Raw genomic sequence first — 27,550 nt, forward strand, 5'->3', positions numbered from 1 at the left:
TTTCACTGGGCCCTTGCCCTCCAGAAGCGCTACCCTCCTCGCTGATGCTGCCACACATTAAACAAGTTCCTGCCTCAGGGCCTTTGCCTTTGCTATTCCCCCTACCAGGCATGCTCTGCCTTGTCAATCAGATTTCAGTTCAAACATTATTTTCTCAAAGAGGCTTACCTGCCCCCCTGGACTAAAGCGGCCCACTAATTCGTTAATTGTCAGAACAACCCTTCAAATTTCCACCCTGCTTTACAGAGGTGGAAACTGAGGCCCAGAGAAGTTAGGTAACTTGTCCAAAAGAGCCAACCTTTCCAAACATCATAAATACAACATTATAGTGATTTAAATGGCTGGTATGCCATAGGGGTAGACAGAAAGTGCAAAAGCAGACCCAAATACACTGGAGAATTCATACATTTTATAGATGCCATTTCAAATCTCCAAAGAAAAGATGGATTATTCAATGAGTGGTCAGGGGCCAACTGGCTAACCAGTTTAGCTGGATCCCTTCCTTGCTCTTTGTGCTGAAAACAATTCCAGATGGATTAAAGACTTAAATGGAATAAGTAAATCCATAAGGCAGAGAAGAAAACCTGGGCAAATGCTTTTATAATCTTAGGATGGAGAAAATCTTTCCAAGCAAAAAAAAAAAAAAAAAAAAAAAAATCATAAAGGGAAAGATTTATAAATTTGGCCACATAAAATACTTTTGCATCAACCAAAATTTCTAAATGTAGTTGGAAGGCAAGTGACTACCTGAAAAAAATATTTAACACATATTAGAACAAGGAGCTAGTTTCTTTGACAGTCAAAGAATTCCCCTTCTCCCTGCTTCCTTTGTCTCCACTTACCACCATCAGATAATTCTGTCTTTATCTGAGGGTTGTTTTTTTTTTTATCGGTCTCCGGCCTCTAGAATGGGAGCTTCATGAGGGCAGGGTTTGTGTCAATTGGCCTGTGTATTCCTGAGCACCTAGAACAGTGTCTGCCATGTAGAAGGTCTTCAGTTGTGATTTGTTCAATGCCAAAGACAAAGGCTGGCCCAATGTGAACAGGCACTTCTCCCAGTGAAAAGGCAAACACAGAAGACAAACTAAGCACCCGAAAAGATGCCCAGTCTCACTAATCAGCAGGAAAACACAATTGAAAACAAAGTATCTTTCCCTATTCACCAGATTGGCAAACATGTAAGGGGAGGATAATATCTAGTATTGGCGAAGATGCAGAGGGACGGTCAGGCACACTCAGCCACTGTCGGTCGGTGGTGGTGCAAATTAGTAGAGCCTTTTTGGAAGGCAATTTGGCAAGTCCTATCAAAATGTAAAAAAAAAAAAAAAGCAAAAATGTGCATACGTTTTGACCCAGCATTTGCACTTGCCCTTCTAGGAATGTAACTAAAGAAATACTGGCACATGTGCACAAAGATGTTTGTCCCAGGATGTTCATTGTAGCTGTTTGTCCAAGGATCACATCGTAGCAGAGTTTATAATGGGAAAACATTAGAAACAAACACGATGCCCATCAAGAATGAAATGGTTAGGGGCGCCTGGGTGGCGCAGTTGGTTGGGCGTCCGGCTTCAGCCAGGTCACGATCTCGCAGTCTGTGAGTTCGAGCCCCGCGTCAGGCTCTGGGCTGATGGCTCAGAGCCTGGAGCCTGTTTCCGATTCTGTGTCTCCCTCTCTCTCTGCCCCTCCCCCGTTCATGGTCTGTCTCTCTCTGTCCCAAAAATAAATAAACATTGAAAAAAAAAATTAAAAAAAAAAAGAATGAAATGGTTAAAAAAATCCACATCAGTATGGAATAATGGTCAAGACTTACTGTTAACAGAAAAAAGCAACTTAGAACACACATTTGAATATATTACATTTGTCACGGGTTGCACATGCATAACGATTCCCTGGAATAAACAAGAAATTAACCACAGATGGTACCTATTGGGGAGACGAGAACTCCATGAATGGGGCAGGGGTGAAGGAGAGACTTGTTGCATAGGATTTTTTTGTACAGCTTTTGATGTCTGAGCCATACAATATAATTATTAAAAAATTTAAGCATTAAAAAATTAAAAACAGTAAAAATCCATGCAGGTAGTGAATGAGTGCACAGAAAGAGGTCCAGGAGGATGCACACCAAATCATAACTGAGGTTTCCTTTGGGTGCGGGAATGAGAGGCATGGTTAAGGGAGACTTTACGTCTTACTGAAGACTTCTAGGTTAGTAAGATCTTTTACCAAAAGAATATATTAATTTATTACTTGTGTGACTCTAAACAGATGGGGGAAAGCCATAAAAGAAAGCAAAACAATAATGAAATTAAGTGGTAACAGATTAGAGCAAATGACTGCAACTCAATACTCAAGACCCAAGAATCAAGTGAAGACTTTTTGTTCCAAGGTTCGGTAATGCAGAACTGTTGATTTTGCCAGCCCACCATTCACCCTTTCCTCTGCAGCACCTCAAATCCTGCTCTCAGACCTGAGCTTCCTGAGGGACTAAAAGAACCTTGAGCTCCAAGGGTGGCCACGTGACGCAACCTAGCCAATCAGAGCACTGAAACCAACCATCCTGGCCACAGGGATTGGGTAACAGATGGCATGTGACCTAAGATCAGCCAATGAAAACTCTTCCCACTTTTGCGGGAAAAGCGAGTGAGCTCAGGCAGGTGCTCTCTTTCCCATGGGGTCCCTTAGCTGTTAGAACATATGCCCAGGGTGCTGGGGGCCAAGGTGCCACCAGGAAGGAACAGACTCCCGGACAAGGAGGCCAACACAGAAGAAAGCAGGTCCCAGAAAGAGACAGATTGCCCAGGACATAATTTGAGTAACTGATCCAGCCATGCCTACAGCTGCATACCCGCTGGATTTTTCAGCTAGGTGAGCCAAGAACCTCCCCTTTAGCCCAAGTCAATGTGGTTTGAAGTTCTATGAACTGCACCCTTGAGTCCCAGCTGATACAGTTAACAATCTGTAGGAGTCATAAAAATGGATAAAAATCAAACGTTGTAACAAGTCAAAACCATCCAAAAGAAATTTCAAAAGGCATAATTACATGCTGCAGAAATCAAAGCAAAGTAAAATAGTCACTCCAAAACCCTTTTCACTAAGAAAATCACTGCAGCAATGTGTAGAAAATCAAAATGCATTCGAATTCTGGAAACACATATAATCTGAAATGTTAAGGTTACAAATTCTAGTTCTCCACTAGATCAAAACCCCTCCATAACCTGCCCACCAAGCGGCTGTGTGAACTGAGATGGGATAATTACAGGACTGACACTTTTCTACTTCTGCAAGAATGCCACATATTTTGAACACTCATTTTAATGTGAATCCTTCCCTGTAAATGTGAGCAAAGGTTACAGAAGGACAGTTGGTCATTAAACACACAGAAAGATGTTTAGCCTCCTTCAATGTTAAGGGAAATGCAAATTAAAATAACCATAAGGCACGGGCGCCTGGGTGGCTCAGTCAGTTAAACGTCCGACTTCGGCTCGGGTCATGATCTCACGGTTCATGGGTTCGAGCCCCGTGTCAGGCTCTTTGCTGACAGCTCAGAGCCTGGAGCCTGCTTAGGATTCTGGGTCTCCCTCTCTCTCTGCCCCTCCCCTACTCATGCTCTGTCTCTCTCGTGTGTGTGCAAAAATAAACATTAAAAAAAATAACCATAAGCGTCTTTCAGGGGCGTCTGGGAGGCTCAGTTGATTAAGGGTCTGACTCGATTTCGGCTCAGGTCACGATCTCACAGTTCCTGAGATCCTGCATTGGGGATTCTCTCTCCCTCTCTCTCTGTCCCTCCCCCACTCATGCATGTGCACCTGCTCACTCTCTCTCTCTCTCTCTCTCTCAAAATAAATAAATAAACTTAAAAAAAAAAGAGTATCTTTTACTTCTCAGATTAGCAGAGATGAGAAAGCTTGATGATGACCACTTGGGAAGAAGAATGCTGTCTCATGGAGGTGTGTCCACTGCTTTTTCAAAATCTCTCTCAAAAAGTTTAACACCGGGGCGCCTGGGTGGCGCAGTCGCTTAAGCGTCCGACTTCAGCCAGGTCACGATCTCGCGGTCCGTGAGTTCGAGCCCCGCGTCGGGCTCTGGGCTGATGGCTCAGAGCCTGGAGCCTGTTTCCGATTCTGTGTCTCCCTCTCTCTCTGCCCCTCCCCCATTCATGCTCTGTCTCTCTCTGTCCCAAAAATAAATAAACGTTGAAAAAAAAAAAAAGTTTAACACCTACACCTTTTGGCCCAGAAATTGGACCTTGAGGACTCTTTTCTACAGAAATGTTTGCACGTGGGCTCAATACGTATGGACGGGGATGTCTCTCGCAGTGGTATTCATACTAGCAGAACATTAGAAACAGCCCAGAGGTCTCTCAGCAGAGGGCTGGTTAAAGATGGATGGTGGAGCCACCCAACACTAGATCCATATATTCTTTGACAAGAGAGGACACCCAGGGTGTTTTGTCAGGTGAAAAGGGCAAGCTTCAGTATGGTCCATCTCTGTGTCAAGGGTCTCGTCCCTGGAGAGCGAGACTGTGCATGGGGGGAGGCGGCGGGGAAGGAAGCCTTTTTACTTTTCACATTATACTTCTTACCATCACAGCAATCATAGGTAACACATCCTGATGCCTGCCCCCTAACAAGAGCTGCTCTAAGTGCTTGGCCAGGATTAATTTATGTAATCTTCACAGCACAGGAGGTCAGGAAGACGGGGATGTTTGCTTCATTCACAGCTGGATCCCAGTGCCTGGCCCTGTGCCTGGCACAGAGTAAGGTCTCTGTAAACGTGTGCTAACTTTGTTTGTTGGACTAGTCACTAAGCTGTTCTGCTTCTCTTAGCTGCAGTATGAAAAATTAAGAATGAGGGGCTCCTGGGTGACTCAGTTGGTTAAGCATCCGACTCTTGATTGCAGCTCAGGTCACGATCTCACAGTTTGTGGGTTTAAACCCCTCATCGGGCTCTGTGCTGACAGTGTGGGGCCTGCTTGGGATTCTCTCTCCCTCTCTCTCTGCCCTTCCCCGCTTGAGCTCTCTCTCTCAAAAACTAAACATTAAAAAAATTTAATAAAAATAAAAAATAATGAAAATTAAGAATTTTAAAAATTAGGGGTGCCTGGGTGGCTCAGTGGTTAAGCGTCTGACTCTGGCTCAGGCCTGCTTTGGATTCTGTGCCTCCTTCTCTCTCTGCCCCTACCCCTCTCACATTCTGTCTCTCTCTCTCTCTCTCTCTCTCTCTCTCTCTCAAAAATAAATAAACATTAAAAAAATAATAATTGAGGCTCAGAAAGGTGGGGTCACTTGCCCTGGGTCACACAGTAGTGGAATGGGGCCTCAAACCCTGGATGTGCAGCTCCTGTATCAGACTCTCCCCCTAGGCCATGCTGAGTTCATGAAGAAATGTGACAAAGAATGCTTGGTGGGGAGGGGTGTTTCCTTGGCCAGAGAAAGAGCCTTACTTGGTGCGGGGTGTGTGTGTGTGTGTGTGTGTGTGTGTGTGTGTGTGTGTGTGCGCGCGCGCGTGCAGGGGTGGGGTGGGTGGTAAGGAGTCCCCAGAGACTCAGCCTAGCAGCTGCAAATCCTCCAGTGCATTTTCCCCTGGCCCGTCCCCCTCAGATGGCAGGAGACCAGCCACCCCCCTCCCCAGGCAGGAGCCCGTGGCTGAGCCAGACCAGCTGGTCAGGCCCTTGAGGACCTGGCAAGTGGGGGCTTGGGACTCCACCATCTGGTCCCTGGGCCTGGAAGCACAGTTGGGCAGGAGGCTCTGAGAGAGGACTCTGGGTCACGTGGCCTACGCCTCAGGTGGGCTCCCAGGAAGCCGGCGGCAGCAGCTGGGGAGGGGGGAGGGGGGAGGACACAGGAGGACACAGGGATCAGGAGAGATCAAGGGAGAGATGGAGAACTGAAAGAAAAAGAGAAGAGAGTGAGAGAGTAAGGGAAATAAAGAGAGACACGACGATGGGAGACAGAAACTCCCAGAGTTTCCACACAGAGGAACTGGGGGAGCAGGGCCGAGAGACAGGCCCAGAGACAGGCCGAGAGGGCAGACCACTCACACATCCACACCCCCTCTGCCTGAGCCAGCCCGCTCCAGCCCCGCCTGGCCCCGGGGCCTGAGGGGTGCGGCAGCCAGGAAATGTGCCGGCTGGATGGCGGCCGCCCGCCCTCCTGCGTGTGCCCAGTGTCTGAGCTCTCAGGCGGCCCCAGGGGACAGCGGGGCCTTGGGCAGCCCCTCCCCTCCCCAGCGGCAGCTCCAGAGGCCCAGCTGGGCTCCATCTGGGGGCCGTGGCCTACTGAGTCACTCCCCGCCGCCTCGGGCTCCCTCTGCTGGGGAAAGTCCCGTTCTGGGGCCTGCCCCGACTCCCATCTCTGTGTGATCCAGGCCAGACCCTTGTCTCTGCCGGGCCTCAGCCTCTCCCTGGAACAAATGCTTGAACAAATGTTTCCTTCCTTGGGGAGGGAAGAGTAGGAGGCCCCAAATCCTCCCTCCAAAACCTAAATGGCCAAAAGAAAGACAGGGATGTTCAAGCTCACCCGTCACGGGAGAAAATATAAATGCAAACACCCAACCATCAGACTGGGAAAAATCTAAAAAGTGACAACACCAGGTGTGGGCGAGTATGGGCGGAAACAGGAACTCCCGTTCGCTGTTGGGGAGAGAGCATTAATTGGCAGCACGCCTCAGGCAAGCTCTTTGGCAAGATCACGTGACCTGAAGATAGCTCTAACCTTTGGCACTATGTTAACGTTTCATATGTCACCCCCCAAAATACACTTTTTTAAAAGTAGGCTTCACACACAACACAGAGTCCAACACGGGGCTTGACCCCATGACCCTGAGATCAAGACCTGAGCTGAGATCGAGTTGGATGCCCAACCTACTGTGCCACCCAGGCATCCCCCAGAACACATTTTTAAGAGAAGTTTATTTATTTTGAGAAAGAGAGAGAGTGAGCACATGCATGTGAGCAGGGGAGGGGCAGAGAGAGAGAGAGAGAGAAGGAGAGAGAGAGAATCCCAAGCAGGCTCCACACTTTCAGCGCAGAGCCTGGTTAGGGCTTGAACTCATGAACCATGAGATCATGACCTGAGCTGAAATCAAGAATCGGACGCTTAACTGACTGAGCCACCCAGGCACCCCCCCACCCACCCAAAACACACTTTTATAAAGCAAAATGAGGGGCGCCTGGGTGGCTCAGTTGGTTAAGCGTCTGACTTCAGCTCAGGTCATGATCTTGAAGTTTGTGAGTTCTAGCCCCCCATTGAGCTCGCTGCTATGGGTGCAGAGCCTGCTTTAGATCTGTCTCCCTCTCTCTCAAAAATAAATAAACATTTCAGATAAATAAAATAAAATGCAAAATGAGTGGGAGGGATACCCCAAATGGAAAACAAAGGAAATAACTGTTTTGCATAAATAGCAACGACACCGAAGGCCAGGAAATCACTACCAACTAACTTTGAGCACACTATAGTGATGATACGCTCCATCCGGTTGAAGACAATGAAAACAAAAACTTAAAAAACCTGTAAACAAATACTGAAACAACTCCATAAATTACATCTTTGAATCTTCGCTACGTCCACGTGAGGTATTATCATTGTGCCCATTTTACTGACGAAGAGACTGAGACGCAAAAAGTGAAGTAATTTCCAGGTCAATCGGTTCGCAAATGAGAGAGCCAGGGCTTGGCCCCAGGCAGCTAGGCTCCCACAACCATGACCTCGCCCATGGTGCCCCACTGCCTCCCGCGGTCCCGCTGCCAACGAGTGACTTAGCATGATGGTGTTTCCCATCACACAGAGCAGGACCTGAGGTGTGGAGCTGGAGGCAAAGCCACTCGCCTAACATCGTATGGCTGGTAAGACGCAGTGTTATCATTCAAACCCAGACCCGCCTGATTCCTGGGTCTGTGCCTTTACCCACCGCAATGTGCTGCCAGGGAGGAATTAGCAATAGCAGTAAGACCATTAACAACGCTAGTAATAGTTTCCCCTGCACTGGCTGCCTTCTTTCGCCCCTCCTGACCCCCAGTCTAAGCTTCTCCACCCTGCTCTGTGCCCCAGGGGCCTGACCCGTGCAGACGGCCTCAATCGGCCCCCCTGCCTTCCGGCTTCCAGATGGGCTGGGCTCAGGACTAGCTACAAAATTTGTGGGGCCCAGAGCAAATGAAAACGCAGGGCCCCTTGTTCAAATATTATGAAGAATTTCAAGACAGCGACAGCAGAGCACTGAATTTCCTCAAGTTATCCTCGGTGGGGCATGCTTTCTGCTTCTGTCTGGGACCCTGACAGTCACAGATCCTTGTTTCTTAAGAGCTCACGACACCCCCCAACACCTTTTCCAGGGGTGTGCAAGGTTACAACTATTTTATAAGAGTGCTAAGGTGTTTTTTGCCTTTATCACACCCATTCCCTTCCAAGAATATAGTGTGGTTCTGCAGGGACCATATGACCCGTGCCATTGTAACCAAATGCTGGCAGAAGCAAAGGTGAGAATCTTCTATCAAGCCAGACGGGAAAGAGTTGCAGCACTGAAAACAGTGCCAATCTTCCAGTGTTTTTTTCGTTTTTGTTTTATTGTCTTGGAAAATATATTCTTCACAAAAGAACCCTTTGGGCTTGACGTGTGATTGATTTCTTATTGCTGTTTGTATGTGAATCAAAAATGGAAGTATTTCTCAGGTTTAATTTTTAGTACAGTAAATATCAATAGGCATAATGCACCTGAACAAAAGCTCTTGGGGGATCTCCATGATTTCTAAGAGTGTAAAGGTGTCCTGGAGACCGGGCCATTTGAGAGCCGCTGCTGTGTATACAGCAATGACATCACTGGTATCAGATTCAGATCTATTTGTCTCTCTGCTCCTTTGCCTGTCTCCCCACTAGAACGAGAGCCCCAGGAAGGCCATGGTTTTTGGTCAGTTTTTCCCACTGCTGTATTCTGGCACCTAGAAGAGCACCTGGCATACGGTTGGTGCTCAATAAAGATTCGCTGCATGGATGAACGAATAGATGGTAATTAGTGTCATGCTTTTATTATTAGTCAGCTTGGTTTTTTGTTTTTGTTTTTTTGTTTTTTGGGTTTTTGTTTTTTTGCCAGACCCTATGCCAAGCCCTTTAGGAGCATAACTATGCAGAAGATATATTAAAGGAGCAGTGAAAAATCAAGGGTGTCCTGGATTTGAATCCAGGCTCTTCAGTTGCTACCCTGGGCCAGTAAGTTCACCTCCTGGAGGCTCAGTTTCCCATGGGTCATGGTCAGGCATAGTTCCTGGCACATAAAGGCAGGAGCTGTCACATCTTGAGAGGGTGCAAAGAGACGCCCACATTCGCACCACCAGCCATTCATGTCAAATGGTCAGATACTGACCGCTGGCCAGCTGCCAGCTAGAAGCGGAGATAAGGCAGACACTGTGTCTGTCCCCTGAGGCCTCTCTGTGTCCTGGCTAGCTGTGTGTCCCTGGGCCAGGTGCTTGCCTTCTGTGCCTCACTTTCCCCATTGGTAAAATGGGGGATCGTAATGGGTTGCTGGAAAGAGGGAGAGCTTGGCACAGAGACTGATAGAGGAGGCTCTCCACGAATGTCATTCTTTCTCTGTGCAAAGCCATTCCCCTACCTCTGGGCCTTGGTTTCTCTATCCAGGAAACAGGCATCAGGGTCCTGTGAAACTGTCAGTGCGCTGGCTATCTAACTACCGCTTCTTGGTTCTGAATTCTTCTCCCCTTTGTACCCCAGGCCCTCCAGGTGGTGGCTACCTCCAACAGTTACTATTGACTGCATTTCCTCAGTATTCTCCTTCTGTTCTTCCAACCCTCCTAACACATTTGAAATAAATCTCTGTATTGAATCCCTCTGTGTAAAACACCTTAAGTGGAGTCTGACCCTGATTCCCATCACCCTGTGGCACAGGGAGTCCCTGTCTGGGTCAGCCAGGCCATACCTGTAGCTTCTTGAGCTGGCTGTTGACGGTGGCTAGGTCCCCACCAGGATCCACGTCTTGCAGCTGGCTTTCCATGTGAAGGAGCTTCTTGTCCAGCTCCACGAAGCTCTGCACCAACTGGTCGGCCTTGCTGGCCTCAAAGAGCTGTCTTGCCTTGGCCTGGGTGGTGCTCTCCAGCTCGGCCCAGCACTGCCGGATCTCACCCAGCTTCTTCCGCACTGAGGCCGCCAGCTCTGGCTTCTCCTGCATCAGTTGTTGGCCCTCCTGTCCCAGACAGGCAGGCGACAAGAAGTGAGAGGGAGGGAGAGGATGGTGAGGAGGGACAGAGAAATATGGGGGCAATGGGACACAGGGAGAGATGTGGAGAGAGAGAGACAGGGGCAAGGAGTTGGGGACACACAAAGAGACAGAGACATGGGGGGTGGACACAGAGACAGGCCCAGAGATGGAAGGAACCAAGATGTGGGAAGAAAGATGAGGCAAGAGACAGACAGAGAGACACAAACAAAGACATGGGAGGAAGACGGGGAGAGACAGACAGACATAGAGTGGTGGACACAGAGACATGCACATAAAGTCAGAAACACGGGAAGAGGGCCATAAGAAAGACAGATACGTGAGAGAGATAGAGACAGAAGAGAAATAGAGGAAGAGCAAAAGAAGCAGAGAGAATGGGCTTCCATTAAACTCAAAGAGTAGCTTTGCCCTGTGCCACCAGTTGGGGGGCATCAATGGCCATTTAAGTATTCAAGGCTGACTCGGGTGTCCCCTTTGAGTCACAGGAGAGTGGGTATTGAGGGCTGTAGGTCTAGGGGACCAGCAAGAGTAGGGATCAGTTTGAGGGTTGAGGCTGGGTTCCTCCAAGACCGAAGTCAAGCTCCTTGGTGGCCTAGAGCTACATATGTTATATCACATATGAAAAATAACAATACCGTAGCAATTAAGCTCCTAGGTGCCTGGCCTTGTATTAAGGACTTTACATGCACAAGAGTCCAGGGAAGTAGCAAAATTTATTATTTCCTTAATTTTCAAGCAGAGCAAACAGGCTCAAAGAGGTTAGCACAATTCCCCAAGGTGCATAGCTGGTAAGAGGCGTAGACACAATTAGAGCCCAGGGTTGTAGGAATCCAAAGTTCACGTTTGGGCTTCCCAGGACTGCTGTAGACTTTGTACCTGAACATCCATCTTAGGGGCTCCAAATGGAGTGAGAGAAAACCTGGTGGGGGAGTTAAAATACTTAACAACCAGGAAAGTAAGGGCACCACGCAGAAGAGATGCTAGCCATTTTACAGATGGGAAAACTGAAGCTCAAAGAGGTTACATGAATTCCGCAAGGCCACACTGCTAGGAGCAGATGTGGAAATGATCTGAAGTGGTTCAGAGATGTGCGGGTGGGCAGGGCAGCAGTGGAGGGTGCAGGAACTGAGATGTGGGTTCCCTGGAGGCCTCCAGCACCTGGCACGTGCAGAGGCACCTTCTACGTCCTCACCCTCTCGATCTTCTCCAGCCACTCCTTATTCTGAGCCAACTCGGCCATGAACGCCTGGTGCCGGAGCCATCTTTTATGCAGCTTGTGGCCGTCTTCCCGTGTGCCATCTCGCGCCATTAGCATCTTCTCATGGATCCAGCCATCCAGCTGTGCAGGACAGGGGGAGGAGCTCAGCCGATTCCCCCAACCTGGCACAGCACCCTATCCCCTCCAGAAGGTTCCAGATTCAAAGCCCAGGCTGCTAGATTTAGGGGGAGGGAGGGAGGAAGGGATGGAAGAACCTTTGCAGGTGAGGTCTTTGTTGAAGGGTGGGCACAGCTCAAGCTCCTTCTTAAGGGGTGGAGGATGGACGGGCACCCACAGAATTCCCAACGTCTTAGCTGCCCTGTCCTCAGGGCAGCCCTTCTCAACTCCTCATAAGCCCCCAAAGGCATGGCTCCTGGGCCAGTCAGCCTTCTCCCATCCAGGACCAATCAACCCTCCAAAACTAGACCTCCACCTAATTTAGCTAACTTCCCGTTTAGCCCATCTTCCCCCACCGTCTTCCCAATAGTAACACTTTGACCCTTCGATTCAGTCTTAGCCACCTCCAATAAGGACCAGTTCGAAGATTCCCAACCCATTCCCAAGGGTATCAAATGAAGCCTGTATCTAGCCCTAACCTCCCAATATGGCCAGATGAACCCTTAAACATCTTCCCAGCTAGATCCAAGTCTACTTCTCCCCAAATGAGCCCTCCAATCTGGGGTAAACCCATCCCCCACAACCCAGCTCCAGCTTCCCTAATAAGCCCACAGGACTTTCCACATTCAGCCCTGGGATGACTAGTTGCAGCCCCTAGCCAAAGCCAAACTCTCAAAAGTAAGCAACAGGGCTGCCTTCTCTGGCTCCACGAATGAGCCTACCCCAAAATATAGTCCCAGACTCCTCAACAGGATCGGATAGAAGCTTCCTAAGCCAACCCCCTTCCCAAACTAAAGCCAGTTCTACTCCCCACCCCCCACCAAGACCAGTCATCTAAAATGCAAGCACAGAATAGAACCCCCTCAGCAGGTGGACCAATCATCACAAGGCTGCTTTCTGAGCGACACCCCCCCCCCCAAAATAAGACTTATCCCCCAAGCCAGAATCTCCCTACCCACTCATGGCCAAACCTGGCACCTGGAACATTTTGCTCCTCCCCCTTTTTCTCCCCCCTCCCCCAGTCACAAGATCCTCCTCTTCCCTCCTGGAAAAAAAAAAAAAAAAAAAAAACCAGACTCTAGCTGGTCTGAGAGGCAAATGCACAATTGCAGTCATAGCCAAGGACAAATCCTGAGCCGGCCAAACCCCACCCTGTGTCCCCTGAGCATGTGCTCCCTAGGGGTCCTGGTCAGCTTCAGACTCCGTCATACACACACACTAGAGCCAAGTCAAATGCTGAACCCCCCAACTCAATTCACAGGTTTCCAACACACAGGGAAGAGTTTGCCAATGGCAGGCACAGCTCCCAGGGAAGGCAAAGCCCCTAAAGGAGATGGTACTTCGTCATCAAGGTAAAGTCCCCCGAAAGTGATTGACCCCCATCACCGAGGGCAAAGCTAGAGTCCCAAACAACCAAGGAATTGGCCCTCAAAATCAAAGCCCCCAAACCCAGAACAAATCCAAGACCCTCATCGTCCAAAGCCGACCCTCGCAAAAGTGATTTGCTCCTATCGTTCATCTAAGGCTAATACAGATCGCACAAGAACCAAGGAAGAAACCTCTCAAAAGGCTGAGAACCCCCAGCCCCAGGGCAAACGTCAAATCCCCCATTACCCAGAGGAGAGCTCCCTAGAGAGGATGAGACCTCCTTAAGCCCCAGAGCAAATCCAGACTACCTCCGGAGTAGCCTTAGAAGTCCCCCCTCTTTCGCTTCCCTCCCTGGGGACCCGGCCCCTCAGTCCCGCCCGCACCAGCACCGCGGACAGCTCCCAGCATCCCTGCCCCTCCCCAGGGCTGGGGTCCCTGCGCGGGTCCGACCCGCCCCCACGCCGCCCGCGCCCCTCCCTCTCCAGGCCTCGGCGGGCGAGCACGCGCCCAAGCCCCCTCCCCCGAACGCCTCGGCGGGGACGCGCGTCAGCCCCCTCCCCTGGGCGCCCCGGGGACCTGAAGTGGCGGCGGCGTTGGCGGAGGAGCGTTCCTGCGGCGGGCGGGCTCTCGCCCCTCCACTGCGACGGCGGTGGCAGCGGTGGTGACGGCTGAGACTCTAGCGGATGCGCGCCCCCCGCTCCCGCCCCCGCGCCGCGGCAGCGCGCCCGCCCGCGCGCGCCCCCTGCCTGCCTCCGTGCCCGCCTCCTTGCCGGGCCTCAGTTGGGGGGTGGAGGAGGATTCACCACCTCTCTAAAGCTTGGGGGGTGAGGGGAGGGTTCTGCGCCATCTCAGATTATTGCTAGCTACTTGGTCCAGAACAATCTCACAAGAGGGAGGAGGAGTTCCTGGACCTAATCGAATGGCTGGAGGGGGGACCTGGGGCCTGGGGTACCTCCGCCATGTGAAGTATGGGGTGGGGGTGGGGTGGGCTCTTGAACCATCTCGAATGAGAAAGCACTCAGATTCCTGGCTATCTCAGAAATACAGATAGAGGATATGGGAGGAGTCCTGGAACATCTCTTATAAGATGTTCTGCCAGAAGGACTTAGAAGATAGACTGCCAGAATAATCTCCATTGGGAAGGAGGACAGGGGGTTCCTAGACCCATCTCTAGTGGGCTTGTGTCCCAGACCCATCTCTAATGAGCTTGAGTTATGTGGCGGTGGGAGGTATGGAGGCCCTTGTCCATTTCATATGTGGGGACAACAATCTCCCATGGGGTTCACCACGGAGGGTGTCAAACCATCTTTAATAGGAGGAATTGGGAAATAGTTCCTGAACCATCCTTGTTTGGGAGGAACTTGGGTACTGGATCATTAAGGAGCAGGGGGCAATGATCCTGGGTAGATGGCTGAGACCAGGATCATCTCTGGGGTTAGGAAAATGTTTACCCGGCCATCTCTAATGTGGTCTAGAACAGTTTCTATGGAACGCAGGAGAAGGAAGGGGAGATAGCATGTCTCCTGAACCGTCTCTAATGGGGAAGGAGACCTGGACCATCTCTGATTTGGGGAGATCCTTACAGATGTGTAGATCATCTCTAAAGGAAAAGAGCTTGATTGCTGGACACTCTTAAAGGGGTTAAGGCTTGTTTTTGACTGAAGTTGCGCTCTGGGCCTCTGGTCTACCCAAGCCTGCTCCTGACCCTGCGTCTTCCACCACTCTCCCCAGCAAGGCGCTTCTCACAAATCTCCCGAGAGAAAGGTGAGATCACCGCGCGTCCCCGCGGGACCCGTAGGCGCGAACGCGCGCCGTTGCCAGGGGCGCCCAGGGCCCCTCCCTCCTTCTCCACGGGAAAGGAGGCGGGAGCCGCGGAGCTTGCGCACTGAGGCTGGAATCCGTGCGCCTCCTGGCGGCTCCAAGTGAACGTCGCTCTGCGACCCACTTAGACGGGGCGTCCCCGCCCCCATGGCGCCTCAAGCCCAGGAGCACTTCCCCTCCCTAGGAAAGAAGTCACTGTGCCCAGCACAGCTGGAGTTCCTACCTCATGGCAGTCTCGGAGGAAGTGCTGCAGCCCAAGTTGGTCGTGTAGCTTCTGCATCCATTGCTGCGCCCGTAGTTGGTTTTCTTGGCTCCTGGGGATGGGGAGAGAGGGGCTGGGGCATGCCTAGGTCGGGGGGGGGGGGGCGGGGGGGGGCTGTAGGGCTGTGAGAGCATCAGGCTTGGCAGAGCTAGGAACCCGGAGCATATGTAAGAGCGAGGAAGAGGAGAGAGTAAGGCAGGGATGGGGGGAGAGGCAAAGAAACGTCAATGAAGGCAGAACCAGGGACGAACTGGAGAGGGGCAGAGGGAGAGTGAGAGAGCAAGAGAGAGAGAGGGGGGGGGGACGGAGACAGACAGAGATCTGGAAAGAAATACAGACACTTATAAAGAAAGAGGGACAGAGAGACAAACACAAGCCCAGAGAGAGAAGAGACAGAGATAAGAAACCTGCAGACAGAGTAAGAGATACAGAGAGATAGCAACTTAGAGATCAAGAGACACCTAGAGAGCAAGAGATTAGGAGGGGAACACAGATTCAGGGAGAGAGAGAGAGAGAGAGAGGTGCAGAGGCCTACAGAGAGAGATAAACACAGACACAAGACTAGAAACAGACCTTCAGAGGAAGTGATTGACAGAGACCCACAGATAAAGAGAAAGAAACCCAGGAAGAGAAAAAAATAAGGAAAGACAAGTAAAGAAATGCAGTAGGGAAGTGCCAGAGAGGCAGAGAGACCAACAGCAGTAGACAAGGAAAGGGAGAGAAGGAGGCAAAGGGAGTGAAAGTGATAGAGAGTCGGGGCAGGGACAACCGGGAAAGGCAGAGAAGTGGCAAGACAATAGCAGTAAAAGACACAGCTGGCCAGAAAGGAGGGTGCAACACAGTGGGAGACAGGGAAGAGAGTGGGGCATGGGAAGAGAGGGTGGGCAGGTACACTGGCAAGCAGGGCCTGACTTTTGGCCTGAGTGAACTGGCAGGGCTGGACCCAAGCCCCACCACCCCGGAGCCAGCCAGGACCGCAGCCCCAGGCAGCCTGGCCTCCTGCCCACAGTACAAAGTGCCCAAGAGTCCCGGTGGAGGGGGACTGGGGACATCCCGTTTTCCTTTGCCTTAAACAAGCCATTCCTACCTCAGGGCCTTGGCATTGGCTGTTCCCTCTGCCCAGAACGCTCTTCCCCTCAACATCTACTTAAATACCACCTTCTTAGCAAGGCCCTTCTTGATCACCCTCCAACACTTTCTGGCTTTCTTCTTTAATGTTCTCTCTCCAACTTAGCACTATCTAATACACTGTATATGTTACATATACATATGACATCTCCCCCACTAGAATGTCATTCCGCGAGAGCAGGAATTTTTGTCTGTTTTGGTCACAGATGTATCCTCAATGCCTAGAAAAAGAGCCTGGCACACCTTAGGTGCTTGATATATATTTCCTGAATGAATGAATGAATGAATGCATGCATGAATGCATGCATGCATGAATGAATGAAGGCAGAGAGAAAGAGATGACAAAAACAAAGGTAAAGTGTATGAAAAAGAGAGGGAGGCAGAAGAGAATAAAGAGTCAGAGAGATGCAGATGCAGGTAGAGAAAAACAGGGAGAGACACAGAAGGAAACAGAGACACAGAGATATACAGATAGATGGAGGCAAAGAGGCAAAGCTTGTGAGAGAAAACGACAGGGAACCCGGCGTAGAGCTGGACAGAGGAACCAGACAAGGCAGAGACAAACAAGCCAAGTACTGATTCCCTCCTGCCCGGGGCTCAGCTCAAGAGCCAGAAAATGGGAAATGCCTCTGAAATTGAACTGAAATAAACCCTCCAGGCCTTCACTGGCCAACTTGCCTAGCATCAGTTCTAGGAACAAGGAAAATCCCTCCTTTCTGGGAGGGAGGGAGAGAAAACAGCAGCGTTCACATCCTTCATATCCCGGCTGGGTCACATCCTGGCTGTGACCTTAGGCAAGTCCATTCCCCTAACCAAGCCTCTCAAGTTCAACGTGCAGATCATGAGAACATTTCACACACAGGACTGGGCCAGGCTCCAGGTGATGCGAGGCACATGGAGGGACTAAACGACGCACCCTGAATCTCACAGGTTGAGGGGTAGAGCAGGGGCTAGCATCTGACCCTGTCTGACGTCAGGGCCCCAGCTCACAGCTCTGCACTGGTTCTGTCCCCCGTATGGGTGTGGAAAGCCCTCCCCCCAAACCCTAGCAAATGGATGTTTTAGAATAACTTCCACAGGGTGGGAAATCTGTCCCTAGGCAACTGTCAGTGACCTAGGGGTGAGGGAGGCAGGGATTAGAACTGTCTCAGTTCCTGCTGTGTTTCCCAGCCTCACCCAGCACAAGCCTAGGGCAGACATCACCCTGGGGCTCCCACAACCCCCTGCATTTCTCGCATCCCAGTCTCGACCATTCTGGGTCATCCTGGTAAGAAAGCATGTGAGCTCTGTGAGGGCAGGAGTCATGTGCTATCCTGTTCACGGCTGCACGCCCAGCATTGCCCCATGCAGGGCCTGAAACAGAATATGGACTCGGTACCTGAGTCCACTGAATACATGATAGAATGACTGGAGCAATTAATGACAGAAAAGGAAGGAAGAGGGAATCAGAGAATGAGCAGTCCACCAGGATCCTCCTCTTCGTTCTGCAGAGCCTGGCATACAGCAGGTACTCAAGAAGTGTGGGGTAAAGGAAGGGTGGGTCCAGGCCTGGTGCTGGGAGCACTAGATCATGAGTTTATACCTTCAGGACCAGAACCCCCATGAAAGTTTCCTTGACAAAATTCCAGCCTTGGGGCACGTTGGTGGTTCATTCGGTTAAGCATCTGACTTTGGCTCAGGTCAGCATCTCTCGGTTGGTGAGTTCAAGCCCCACGTTGGGCTCTGTGCTGACAGCTCAGAGCCTGGAGCCTGCAGTCTGCTTCTGATTCTGTGTCTCCCTCTCTCTCTGCCCCTCCCCCACTCACGCTCTGTTTCTGTCTTTCTCTCTCTCTCAAAAATAAAAATTTTTTAATTAAAAAAAAAAAAAAGAAAACTCCAGCATTGTCCCAGATGAATTTAGAGGAAAAGGACACCTGAGCCCCAGACAGAGGAAGGGCTGGGGTCTCTGGGCTGTGGATGGTGGTGGAGGGACCAGGCATGCTTTCCATCAGAGGATGGAAAGACAGAAGGAGCAGCGCGGGGCCCTTGTGGCTCACCACAAGGGGCAGAAACAGTGATGATGATAAAGTCAGCCTAGAGGAGCCCCTATAAAGGACTCTACTTGAGGGCTGCAATTTGGGGGGCGGGTACTGTTTTGTTCCAGGACTAGAATAGTGCCTGGCACACAGTAGATATCAGTAAATGTCTTTGCTTAATTAGTACAAGGACAGACAAGAGACCGGGCGGTGGTGACAGACAGATGGTGATAGAAGAGACTGATAATGTGCAACAGCAGCAGGAAAGACACACACACACACACACACACACACACACACACACACACACCATGTGTGCTTCCTAGGAAACTGGGCAGTTGGGCCCAGAGGGAGGTGCTCACTCACAATATCCGACAACCAGCATGGCAGGGGACACTGTCCCATCCAGAGAGCCAGAACAGAACCCGGCTCTGGCCTTTAGCTACTAGATCGGGGCACCAGAAGGGCAGGGCAGATGCAGGGCATCCAGGAAAAGAAGTCAACACGTTAACAACCAGTTCAGCTACCTCAGGCTGAGGGCAGGCTTGGCAGAGCAACTTCATTATATATCCTTGTGTATCTTTTGGGTTTCTGAGCATGAGTTACCTTCCCGCAAAGTATCAATTTAAAGCAAATTTAAAACGGTATGGAATTAAATAAAAATTCGAGAGGGGAAGAGAAGCAGAAATCATGATGTAAAGCAGAGGAGCCCTGACCTCTTGATCCCTCCCCTGTGCCGAGACCACGCCCACTATGCCCAAGCCACACCCCCGTGCCGAGACCACACCCCCTGTGCCCAGACCACACCCCCTGTGCCTCTGGGGTCCGAGGGACCTACTTCTCCAGCAGCCGGGTCACAGCCTCCTGGGCCTGCTCTCCGTAGGCGTTGCCCTGCCTCAACAGGCCTTCGGCAGCCTGCACCGCCACCTGCATCTTTTGCTGGTTCAGCTCCATCGTGGTGAGAAAATCCCGGTGCCTTTTCAGTGCCTCCTCCACTGACTCCACCGTGCCCGGGAGCTCCAGACCCGACAGTGCCACCTCCTGGGAATGAGGAGGAGGGGTGGTGCTCAGGTCCGCCCTGCTCCATTCCGTCCTGGACCTGGGAGAGGCTTGCCACCTCGCTCCTCCCCCTTGCTCACTGTGCTCTAGCATCCAACAGGCCAGGCATGATCCCACCTCAGGGCCTTTGCCCATGCTAGTCCCTCTGCCTGGCTGGTCCCTCCTTTCAGATATGCCCATAGTGGGCTCCTTAACTTTCTTTAGGTCTCTGGCCATCTGCCAAAAACACCACCCTGCACCCCAGTTATATCCCTTTACCCTGCTTTATTATCTTTCACAGCATTACCTGACATGATATTATATATATCGTGTGTGTATATATATGTGTGTGTGTATATATCTCTCTATATATACACATAAATATATATTTGCATTTACTTGTTTATCATCTTCTCCCTCCCCACACACACTAGAAGGCCAGCTGCACGAGGGTGGGATTTTGTGTTTTGTTTCCTAATGTGTGCTCAGTCCCAGAATAGTACCTGGCACAAAGGAGGCACTCAGTAAATACTTGGTTAACTGATGAAGCCTGAACTGGGTGCTGTGTGACTTCAAGGAAGTTCTTTCCCTCTCTGGGATTATTTTTCTAACTGGTAAGACGGGTGGGTTAGAAAGGTTCTCTTAAGGCCACCTCACCTCCCATATTCAGTATCCTCAGAATTCCAGGGGCTCCCTGTCTGTCCCTCCAGTTAACCCTCAAACTGGGTCAGCTTTCACTAGATGACCAGCACTGGTGGTCACCCTTTCTAAAATCTCCAAAGCTTGGTACCTACTCTTGGGCAATCTGAAAACAGGATGTTCTGTCTTGTCCAAATGCTCAAACTTGGTTCCCATCCCAGAATGATCTCCCAATGGATAAGCTCATCCCAGATAACCATGGCACTTCATCTCTCAAACCATAAACAGTTACCCTCTCCATAAGGAATGCACGTTGCCATTCCCAATAAGAAGATTATCTGCTAATTTGGGCACCCACAACCACATAATCCACAATCAATTGCTGATCCAGATAACCTCTCAGCCTGAATTACCTGTTTCCATAATCTTTATCCTCCCTCATCCACCCCAAGATCTTTGAACCCCATTAACCATCATCAATTAACCTCACCTTCTTATTTCCTTCCAGACAATCCACAAACGCAGGAAGCCAGTGCAATGTATATCCAAGTGCATTACTGACTTGGGATAGTGCACACACTGTTAGCCACCTTAGATAAAACACTAATCCTCAAATCCTGTTACACACCTGCCCACGCGTGTTCACACTGGGTGAGCCACAAACCCGCGATCCCAGACACCCTCCCCGCTCCCACTGACCTCGGACAAGCCACGAACGCAGAGGTCCCTGCAAAAACTCCCTCCATACATTTTCCCCCGTCGCCACAATCCCCCACCGCGTGAACCCCGAAGCGGCCACCTGGTTGCGCAGCACCGCCCGGGCCTGGCGTAGGTCGCGCAGAAAGAGCTGGTAGACGTGTGCCTGCACCAGGGCCTCCCTGCGCGCCTCCCACAAGCCGAGCAGCTTGTGCCAGCCGAGTTCCAGGTGCGGCAGCCACTCGTCGAGTGCCAAGCCCGGGCCCAGCTCGGCGCCGTCGGCCGCCAGCAGCGCCTCGCTGGCCGCCACGATGCGGGCATAGTCTTCCTCGCGCTGGTCCACCTCCTCCTTGAGCGCCGCGTGGCGAGCCAGCAGCGCATCGGCCTCTTCCAGGCTGCCGGGCAGGGGGCCCTCGACACCGCCCGCCGCCTCCTGGGCGCGCACCAGCCAGTCCAAGAAAGCGTCCAGGTCGTGCAGGAAGCGCTGCAGGCGCCCGGCCGCGGCCACGGCCTCGCCACAGGCCTGAGCCGCGCTGGCCAGCGCGCCCCACTCGGCGCCCAGTTCTTCCGCACCCTGGTGCAGCCGCGCAGCCTGAGCCGGGAAGCGCACGGCCAGCAGGGCCGCCTCCTCCTGGAGGGCCGCCTGGCGGGGCTCCAGAGCTTGGAGAGCCGCCTCCAGGCCGCTGAGACGCCACTGCAGGGCGCCGCCCGCTCGGGGCGCGCTCTCCACGGCCCTCCGCTTCTCGCGCACCTGGGCGCGCACTTCGGCCACCTCCAGCACGTGGTTCTCCACCAGCAGCACTGCGCTCACTTCCTCTTTGCGCTGTTCCACCAGCTCCACGATGCGGTTCCACCTGCGGGGGGTTGGTGGGGGGAAGGAGGGCGGCTTGAGGAGGACAGGGACTCCTCCTGGGCCTGGAGGGCCCAACGACCTGGGATAGAACCCAGCCACTGTGTGACTTTGGAAAGTCACTTTATCTCGCTGGGCCCCAGTTTCTGCTGGTGTAAAATAAAACCCTACAAGGCACACTTGCTTAGAGCAGCGGTTCTCAAAATGTAAGCTGAGCGAGGTCAAAAGTATCTTTGTAATAACGCTAAGACTAAGACGCTATTTGCCCTCTCCCTATTCTCTCCCTGTGTCCAGGGTACTTTCCAGAGGCTGCGTGAGAAAAGGCAGAACGCAGAAGCAGATCCGAGAATTTGGCTGCCTTCTCTTCAGCCGGACATCAAAGAGACGTGGGGCGCCTGAGTGGCTCAGTTGGTTAAGCCTCCAACTCTTGATTTTGGCTCAGGTCATGATCTCCCGGTTGGTGAGTTCAAGCCCAGCATGGGGCTCCATGCTGACAGTGCGGAGCCTGCTTGGGATTCCCTCTCTCTCCCTCTCCCTCTGCCCTTCCCCCAGTTTTGTGCTCTCTTTCTCTCAAAATAAACTTAAAAATTTTTTTTCATAAAAGACTTGCAAAAACACAGAACAATGCCACTCACTACATTTTTTGTTATGAAAAGCAGTTATTTTTCATAAAATATATGAGTATGCTGGTTACATTACATTATTTTTTAAAGTTTGTTTATTTAGTTTGAGAGAGAGTGAGTGGAGGAGGGGTAGAGAGAGAGAGGGGGAGAGAGAGAATCCCAAGCAGGCTCCGCACTGTCAGCACAGAGCCCAATGCGGGGCTTGAACTCACAAGTTTCGAGATTATAACCTGATGTGAAATCAAGAGTTGGATGCTTAACTGACTGAGCCACCCAGGCGCCCCTATTATTGTTATTTTAAAACAACTTAATATCTTTACATTTCCCAGTATTAATTCCCAACACAGTAAATATTGATAGATATAACCCACGAAAACAAGCTCTTTGGGGCCCCGAACAGTTTTTAGGAGAGCAAAGGGATTCTGATCCCACAGTGTAAGAAGTGTAAGAATACTATGTTGCATCCAGCAAATAGAAACCGGGTACATTCCACAAGCCAAGTGCTGAGGATCAAATGATGTACAGGCAAATCTGTTCTATATCAAAATAAATTAATGGGAAAAAATACGGATTTCTTTGGGCCTTCAAGCAAGTGATGACACTTCACTGGGCCTGTGTTGACAGCTCAGAGCCTGGAGCCTGCTTCAGATTCTGTGTCTCCCTTCTTCTCTCTGCCCCTCCCCCACTCACACTCTGTCTTTCTCTCTCTCTCTCAAAAATAAATAAACATTAAAAAAAATTAAAATCACCTCCAGCCCCCAGTTGTGTTCTACCAGGTCACTTGAACTCTCTAAATATCTTGTTCATGTATTTGTTTATTTGTTCACTGTCTCTCTGTCCCCTCTAGAATGGACATGCCACAGAGCAGAGATTAGGACTCTGAAATCAGAAGGACCCAAGTTCAAGATCTGCTTTGGCCAGATTCATCATGTAACCTTGGGCAAATCATTTCCCGCTGCTCCTCAGCTTCCTCATCTGGAAAATGGGAATAATAATGTCCATTTCACTGAGCGTCTAATGATATCTTGTGGCTAAAGCACTTGGCATATAACCTTATTAAGCACTGTCAATCTTTGTTGTTGTCATTTGAGACCTTGATGCTTTGAGAGTGTCAAGGCTACAGAGGCTTTAAAATCACTGGTTATTGGAATCTTACAGCACAGCAGTTAAGAATACCGTCTTTGAGGGGCTCCTGAGGGGGCTCAGTTGGGTGAGCGACCGACCCTTGTTTTCCGCTCAGGTCATGATCTCATGGTACATTTCTCAGCCCTGCATCGGGCTCCGTGCTAGGACAGTGTGGAGTCTGCTTGGGATTCTTTCTCTCTCTCCCTCTCTCTCTCTGCCCCTAGCGTGTGTGCACGCGCTCTCTCTCTCAAAAATAAATAAAAGAAAAAAAAAAGAGTTTAGCTTTGAGTCAGACAAACTCAACATGAAATCCTGGCTTGACCCCCCTCCCCCACTTTGCTGTGTGACTTTGGGCCGGTGTCTTCGCATCTCTGGAGCCCCAATTTCCTCTTCTCTAACATGGAGCAATTTATGCCCCAAAGGGTTGCTGAAAAGACTAATAAAAGATGCTCAAGAGCCCCAGATCCAGGGGCGCCTGGGTGGCGCAGTCGGTTGGGCGTCCGACTTCAGCCAGGTCACGATCTCGCGGTCCGTGAGTTCGAGCCCCGCGTCGGGCTCTGTGCTGACAGCTCAGAGCCTGGAGCCTGTTTCAGATTCTGTGTCTCCCTCTCTCTCTGCCCCTCCCCTGTTCATGCTCTGTCTCTCTGTGTCTCAAAAATAAATAAACGTTAAAAAAAAATTTAAAAAAAAAAAAAAAAAAAAAAAAGAGCCCCAGATCCAGATTCAGACAGCATTAGGTTTGACCTCCTACTTACTGTATCGGGTAATCAATCATATTAAGGATTCCGCCTCCCCGAATCTGTCTTCATCTATGAACCCTACCCACACTGGAAAAACAGCTGGTAGTGTTCAAGGGGGAAAGATATTAATTTGTTACCATTTTTAGTAAAAGGCGAAAGATTTATACGATCTGAAGACAAACCAGAGTATCCATTTTTAAAGAGTTCTGAATTCTGGAAACTGGGATATTAAAAGATAAAACAAGGCATATAAAGTGCTTAGAAAAATTCCTGGCAGATAGTAGATCCTCAGTAAATCACATCTGTACAAGCCAGTTAATAATCCACTAAAATATATCGTATCCTCATTTTCCTCCAAGATTTTGCTGACTTCCTAGGTGGCCACAATCACCTCAGCCTGTCGGAATCGCACATCCTCGACTCGCAACAGTTGAGTGAATGAGGAAAAGAAGGAAGGAAAAGAACTGGCCTGAGGCGCCAGGCCCCGCCTACCTGCTGTTGAGGTGGTCCTGGCAGGAGCGCACCTCATCTGAACTGGGATGGCCTCCTTCCACCAGCTCCTGAACCGTGTGGTTCACATCCAGGACACGGCCCATCAGACTGTTCATCTCCTGGTCCAGGCTCTCAAATCTGCAGAAGGAGGAGGGTCGTGCTCAAGCAGGCCTGGACCCTGGGGACCTGCCCACGTCTTGGCCTTCTCCTCGATTTCCTTCTAATTCTTATTCTCTTAGGACCCTGTGCCAGCTCCTCCTCCTTCTATCGGTCCCTTAAGTGTTACATTTCTCAGGGGCACCTGAGGGGCTCAGTCGGATGGGCGTCTGACTCTCGGTTTCGGCTCACATGGTTTTTGTGCCTCTCTGGGTTCCCAGCCACCATTCTCAACCCCTCCAACACACCCTCTACGTGGCAGCCAGGGAGATCTTTTTAAAGCTGGGCACGGTCCTCCCTTTTTTTAAAACAAATGCCCAAAGCTGTGGCTTGGGTAATTGTGGGCCCAGTAAGGGCAGGGACCAGGCCTGGGTCTCAGCTATGCCCAGCACAAGACCGAGAACAGAGCAAGAGCTCAATAAGTTCCAGCTGAGTGAATGAGTAGGTGAACAAAAGGGCTCATCCACTAATTTCACAATTCATTACTAGGTCAGCCAACAGACCGATGCATGTAACGTGTCACAGCGGGTAAATGCTATGAAGAAATGTAAAACAGGGTGATGGAAGAGAAAGTGACAGGGTCAGAGCCATTTCATTAGCTAGGGAGCTGACATTTGTGCAGGAACCGCGGCAGTCCCAGGGGAGGGGCCAGGTTGCGGTGTCTTGAGAAGTTTTAATTTCCCGCCAAGTGAGTATAAGTCTCATAATGATAGCAAACGCCCCTGAAATGCTGCTCCCTGTACCAGGTGTTTGCTCAGTGTTCTATTAAGTATTTACTCATTACTCGTCACCTGTGAGGTGGGGACTATCATCATTCCCCCCTGGTCGCAGCTGAGAGAAAATGGGAACTGTTGATGCACGAAGGCGAGGCTGTGTGCGTGAGAAAGGGGACCTGGAAGTCCCAGGAGGGCGCGCTCACCGGTGCTGCACCACCTCGACGTCGTCGAGCGAATCGGGCACACGCATGGCCAGCAGCCATTGCTCCTTCTCACCGATCCACAGCTCGCACGCGTGCACTTCGCCAAACATGCGGTAGACCGCCAGGGCGTCTCGCAGCCACTGGCGCCGCAGCGCAGCCACCTCGGTCACCTCGGCGAACAACTGCTCCGCCTCCACCACGCGCACCTGCAGGGCCACCACCAGTGGCCCGGCGCCGCTGGCGCCCCCCAGTGTCGCCAACTGACGCCGCAGGCCGCCCACGGGCCCGCGATGCGCCTCCACCTCCCCGGTGAGCGCGCGGTGCTGGCGGGCCAGGCGGCGGCTGGACGCCTCGTCGTGGCCGAAGTCGCCCGCGGCTGCTAGGCGGTACGCGTCGCGAAGCCAGTCGAGGAGCCCGTCGAGGTCGGCGCCGAACTGGTGCAGCGCCCGCGCCTCCTGCAGCCGCCGCTCGCGCCGCGCCGCCGCCTCTTCCAGCCGCTGCCAGCGCCGCCGCGCGCTCGCCGCGCGCTCCGCCAGGCCCGCCAGGTGCACCGTCTCGGCGCCCGCGCCCACGGCGCCGCCGGCCGCAGCCAGCTCCTCGCCGCGCCGCAGGGCCTGCTGCAGCAGCGCCCGCCGCCCGCCCAGCTCGCCCTGCAGGATCTTGTGCTGCGCCAGGAGGCGCGCAGTGCTGGACAGGTCGTGCGCGCCGCCAGCCGCGCCCCCCGCGCCCGCCGCGCCCGCCGCGCCGCCGCCGCCGCCGCCCGCCGCCTCTAGGAGGCGCTCCTTGTCTCGGGCCCAGCTCTCCGCCTCCTCCAGCTCCTGCAGCAGCGCCCACAGGCTCCGCGAGGCCTCCAGCTCCGCGCGCCGCCGCGCCGCCTGCTCCTGCAGCTCCGCCAGACAGCCGTGCACGTGGTTCACGCGGTTGCAGATGACCTGCGGATCGCAGGGCTGGTAGCCTGGGCCAGGAGAAGGGGAGGATCCCGGGTTGGGCACGGGCCAGGGGGCGCCCAAGGAAGGGAGGTACAGGCTACCTGCCCTGTCTGCCCTTTGCTAGGTAGGCATCATCAGGTGCCAGGTTGTGCGTCCCCTCCTCCAGGCAGCCTTCCCTGACATGCTGTCTGGAGCAGGAACCTTCTCTGGCTCCCCCAGGCTTCTCTTATCCCAGCCCTGCACCTCTGCCTGTGCCCCACGGGCACCATCCCTGCCTGCCCTGACCCCTCTGGCATGTCACTGCCTGTTCTGTCTCCCCCACTGGGCTGAGAGGCCCATGAAGGCAGGGTCTAGGGCTGTCTCCGTCACACTGTGTCCTCACCATTGCCTAGCACGGGGTGGAGCCCAGAGCAGTAACCTAATGAAAACGGCGACTTATTGACTGAATGATGTATAGAAACTAAGATTCAGAGAATCCTAGTATCTGTAAACTGTGTTTCCTTCAGAACTGGACCAAATGAAACGTCTCTATTTTTTTTTAATTAAAAAAATTTTTTAATGTTCATTTATTTTTGAGAGAGAGAGAGAGAGAGAGAGAGAGAGAGAGAGCGAGCAGGGGAGGGGCAGAGAGAGAGAGGGAGTCACAGATCCAAAGCAGACTCCAGGGTCCGAGCTGTCAGCACAGAGCCTGACTTGGGGCTTAAACTCACGAACTGCGAGACCATGACCTGAACAAAGTCGGGTGCTTAACCGACTGAGCCACCCAGGCGCCCCACTATTTTTTTAAATTTTATTTTAAGTAATCTCTACACCCAACCTGGGGCTCAAACTTACACCCCTGAGATCAAGAATCGCATGCCCTATCCACTGAGCCAGCTAGGCACCCAGATGTGTCTCTATCCTTAAGCCATTTTCTGGGTTCCCTCTCTCATCCTCTGTTGCCTTATCTCTTAACTTCAATGATGACCTGAACTCCCATGTTTCTTCAAATATTTCACCTTCCTCCTAGACTTCTGGTTTGTGACAAGAGAACTGTGAAATTAACTTAATGGCTGGCTGCCAATGTTGCTTTAATGGAATAGAATAGAATGACTAGAAAATATCAGGATGCAACTTGCGGGGTAAGGGGAAGTATTGTTTCATACAATTTGTG

General features: G+C 51.6%; 1 protein-coding gene across 1 annotated transcript in view; it reads right to left on the reverse strand.

Annotated features, from left to right (window-relative positions):
* Positions 1–27,550, reverse strand: part of SPTBN4 (spectrin beta, non-erythrocytic 4) — a 77,614-nt gene that overhangs the window by 18,477 nt on the left and 31,587 nt on the right. The window contains exons 14-20 of the mRNA XM_043598878.1: positions 25,469–26,423; positions 24,394–24,531; positions 20,667–21,417; positions 19,029–19,231; positions 15,009–15,099; positions 11,414–11,560; positions 9,925–10,188 (exon numbers count right to left, since the gene is read on the reverse strand). Of these exons, the coding sequence (XP_043454813.1) occupies positions 9,925–10,188; positions 11,414–11,560; positions 15,009–15,099; positions 19,029–19,231; positions 20,667–21,417; positions 24,394–24,531; positions 25,469–26,423 (2,549 nt within the window). The remainder of the gene's footprint in view (positions 1–9,924; positions 10,189–11,413; positions 11,561–15,008; positions 15,100–19,028; positions 19,232–20,666; positions 21,418–24,393; positions 24,532–25,468; positions 26,424–27,550) is intronic.

The sequence above is a fragment of the Prionailurus bengalensis genome, chromosome E2, assembly GCF_016509475.1.
Source record: "Prionailurus bengalensis isolate Pbe53 chromosome E2, Fcat_Pben_1.1_paternal_pri, whole genome shotgun sequence".
In the NCBI taxonomy this organism is placed as follows: domain Eukaryota; kingdom Metazoa; phylum Chordata; class Mammalia; order Carnivora; family Felidae; genus Prionailurus; species Prionailurus bengalensis.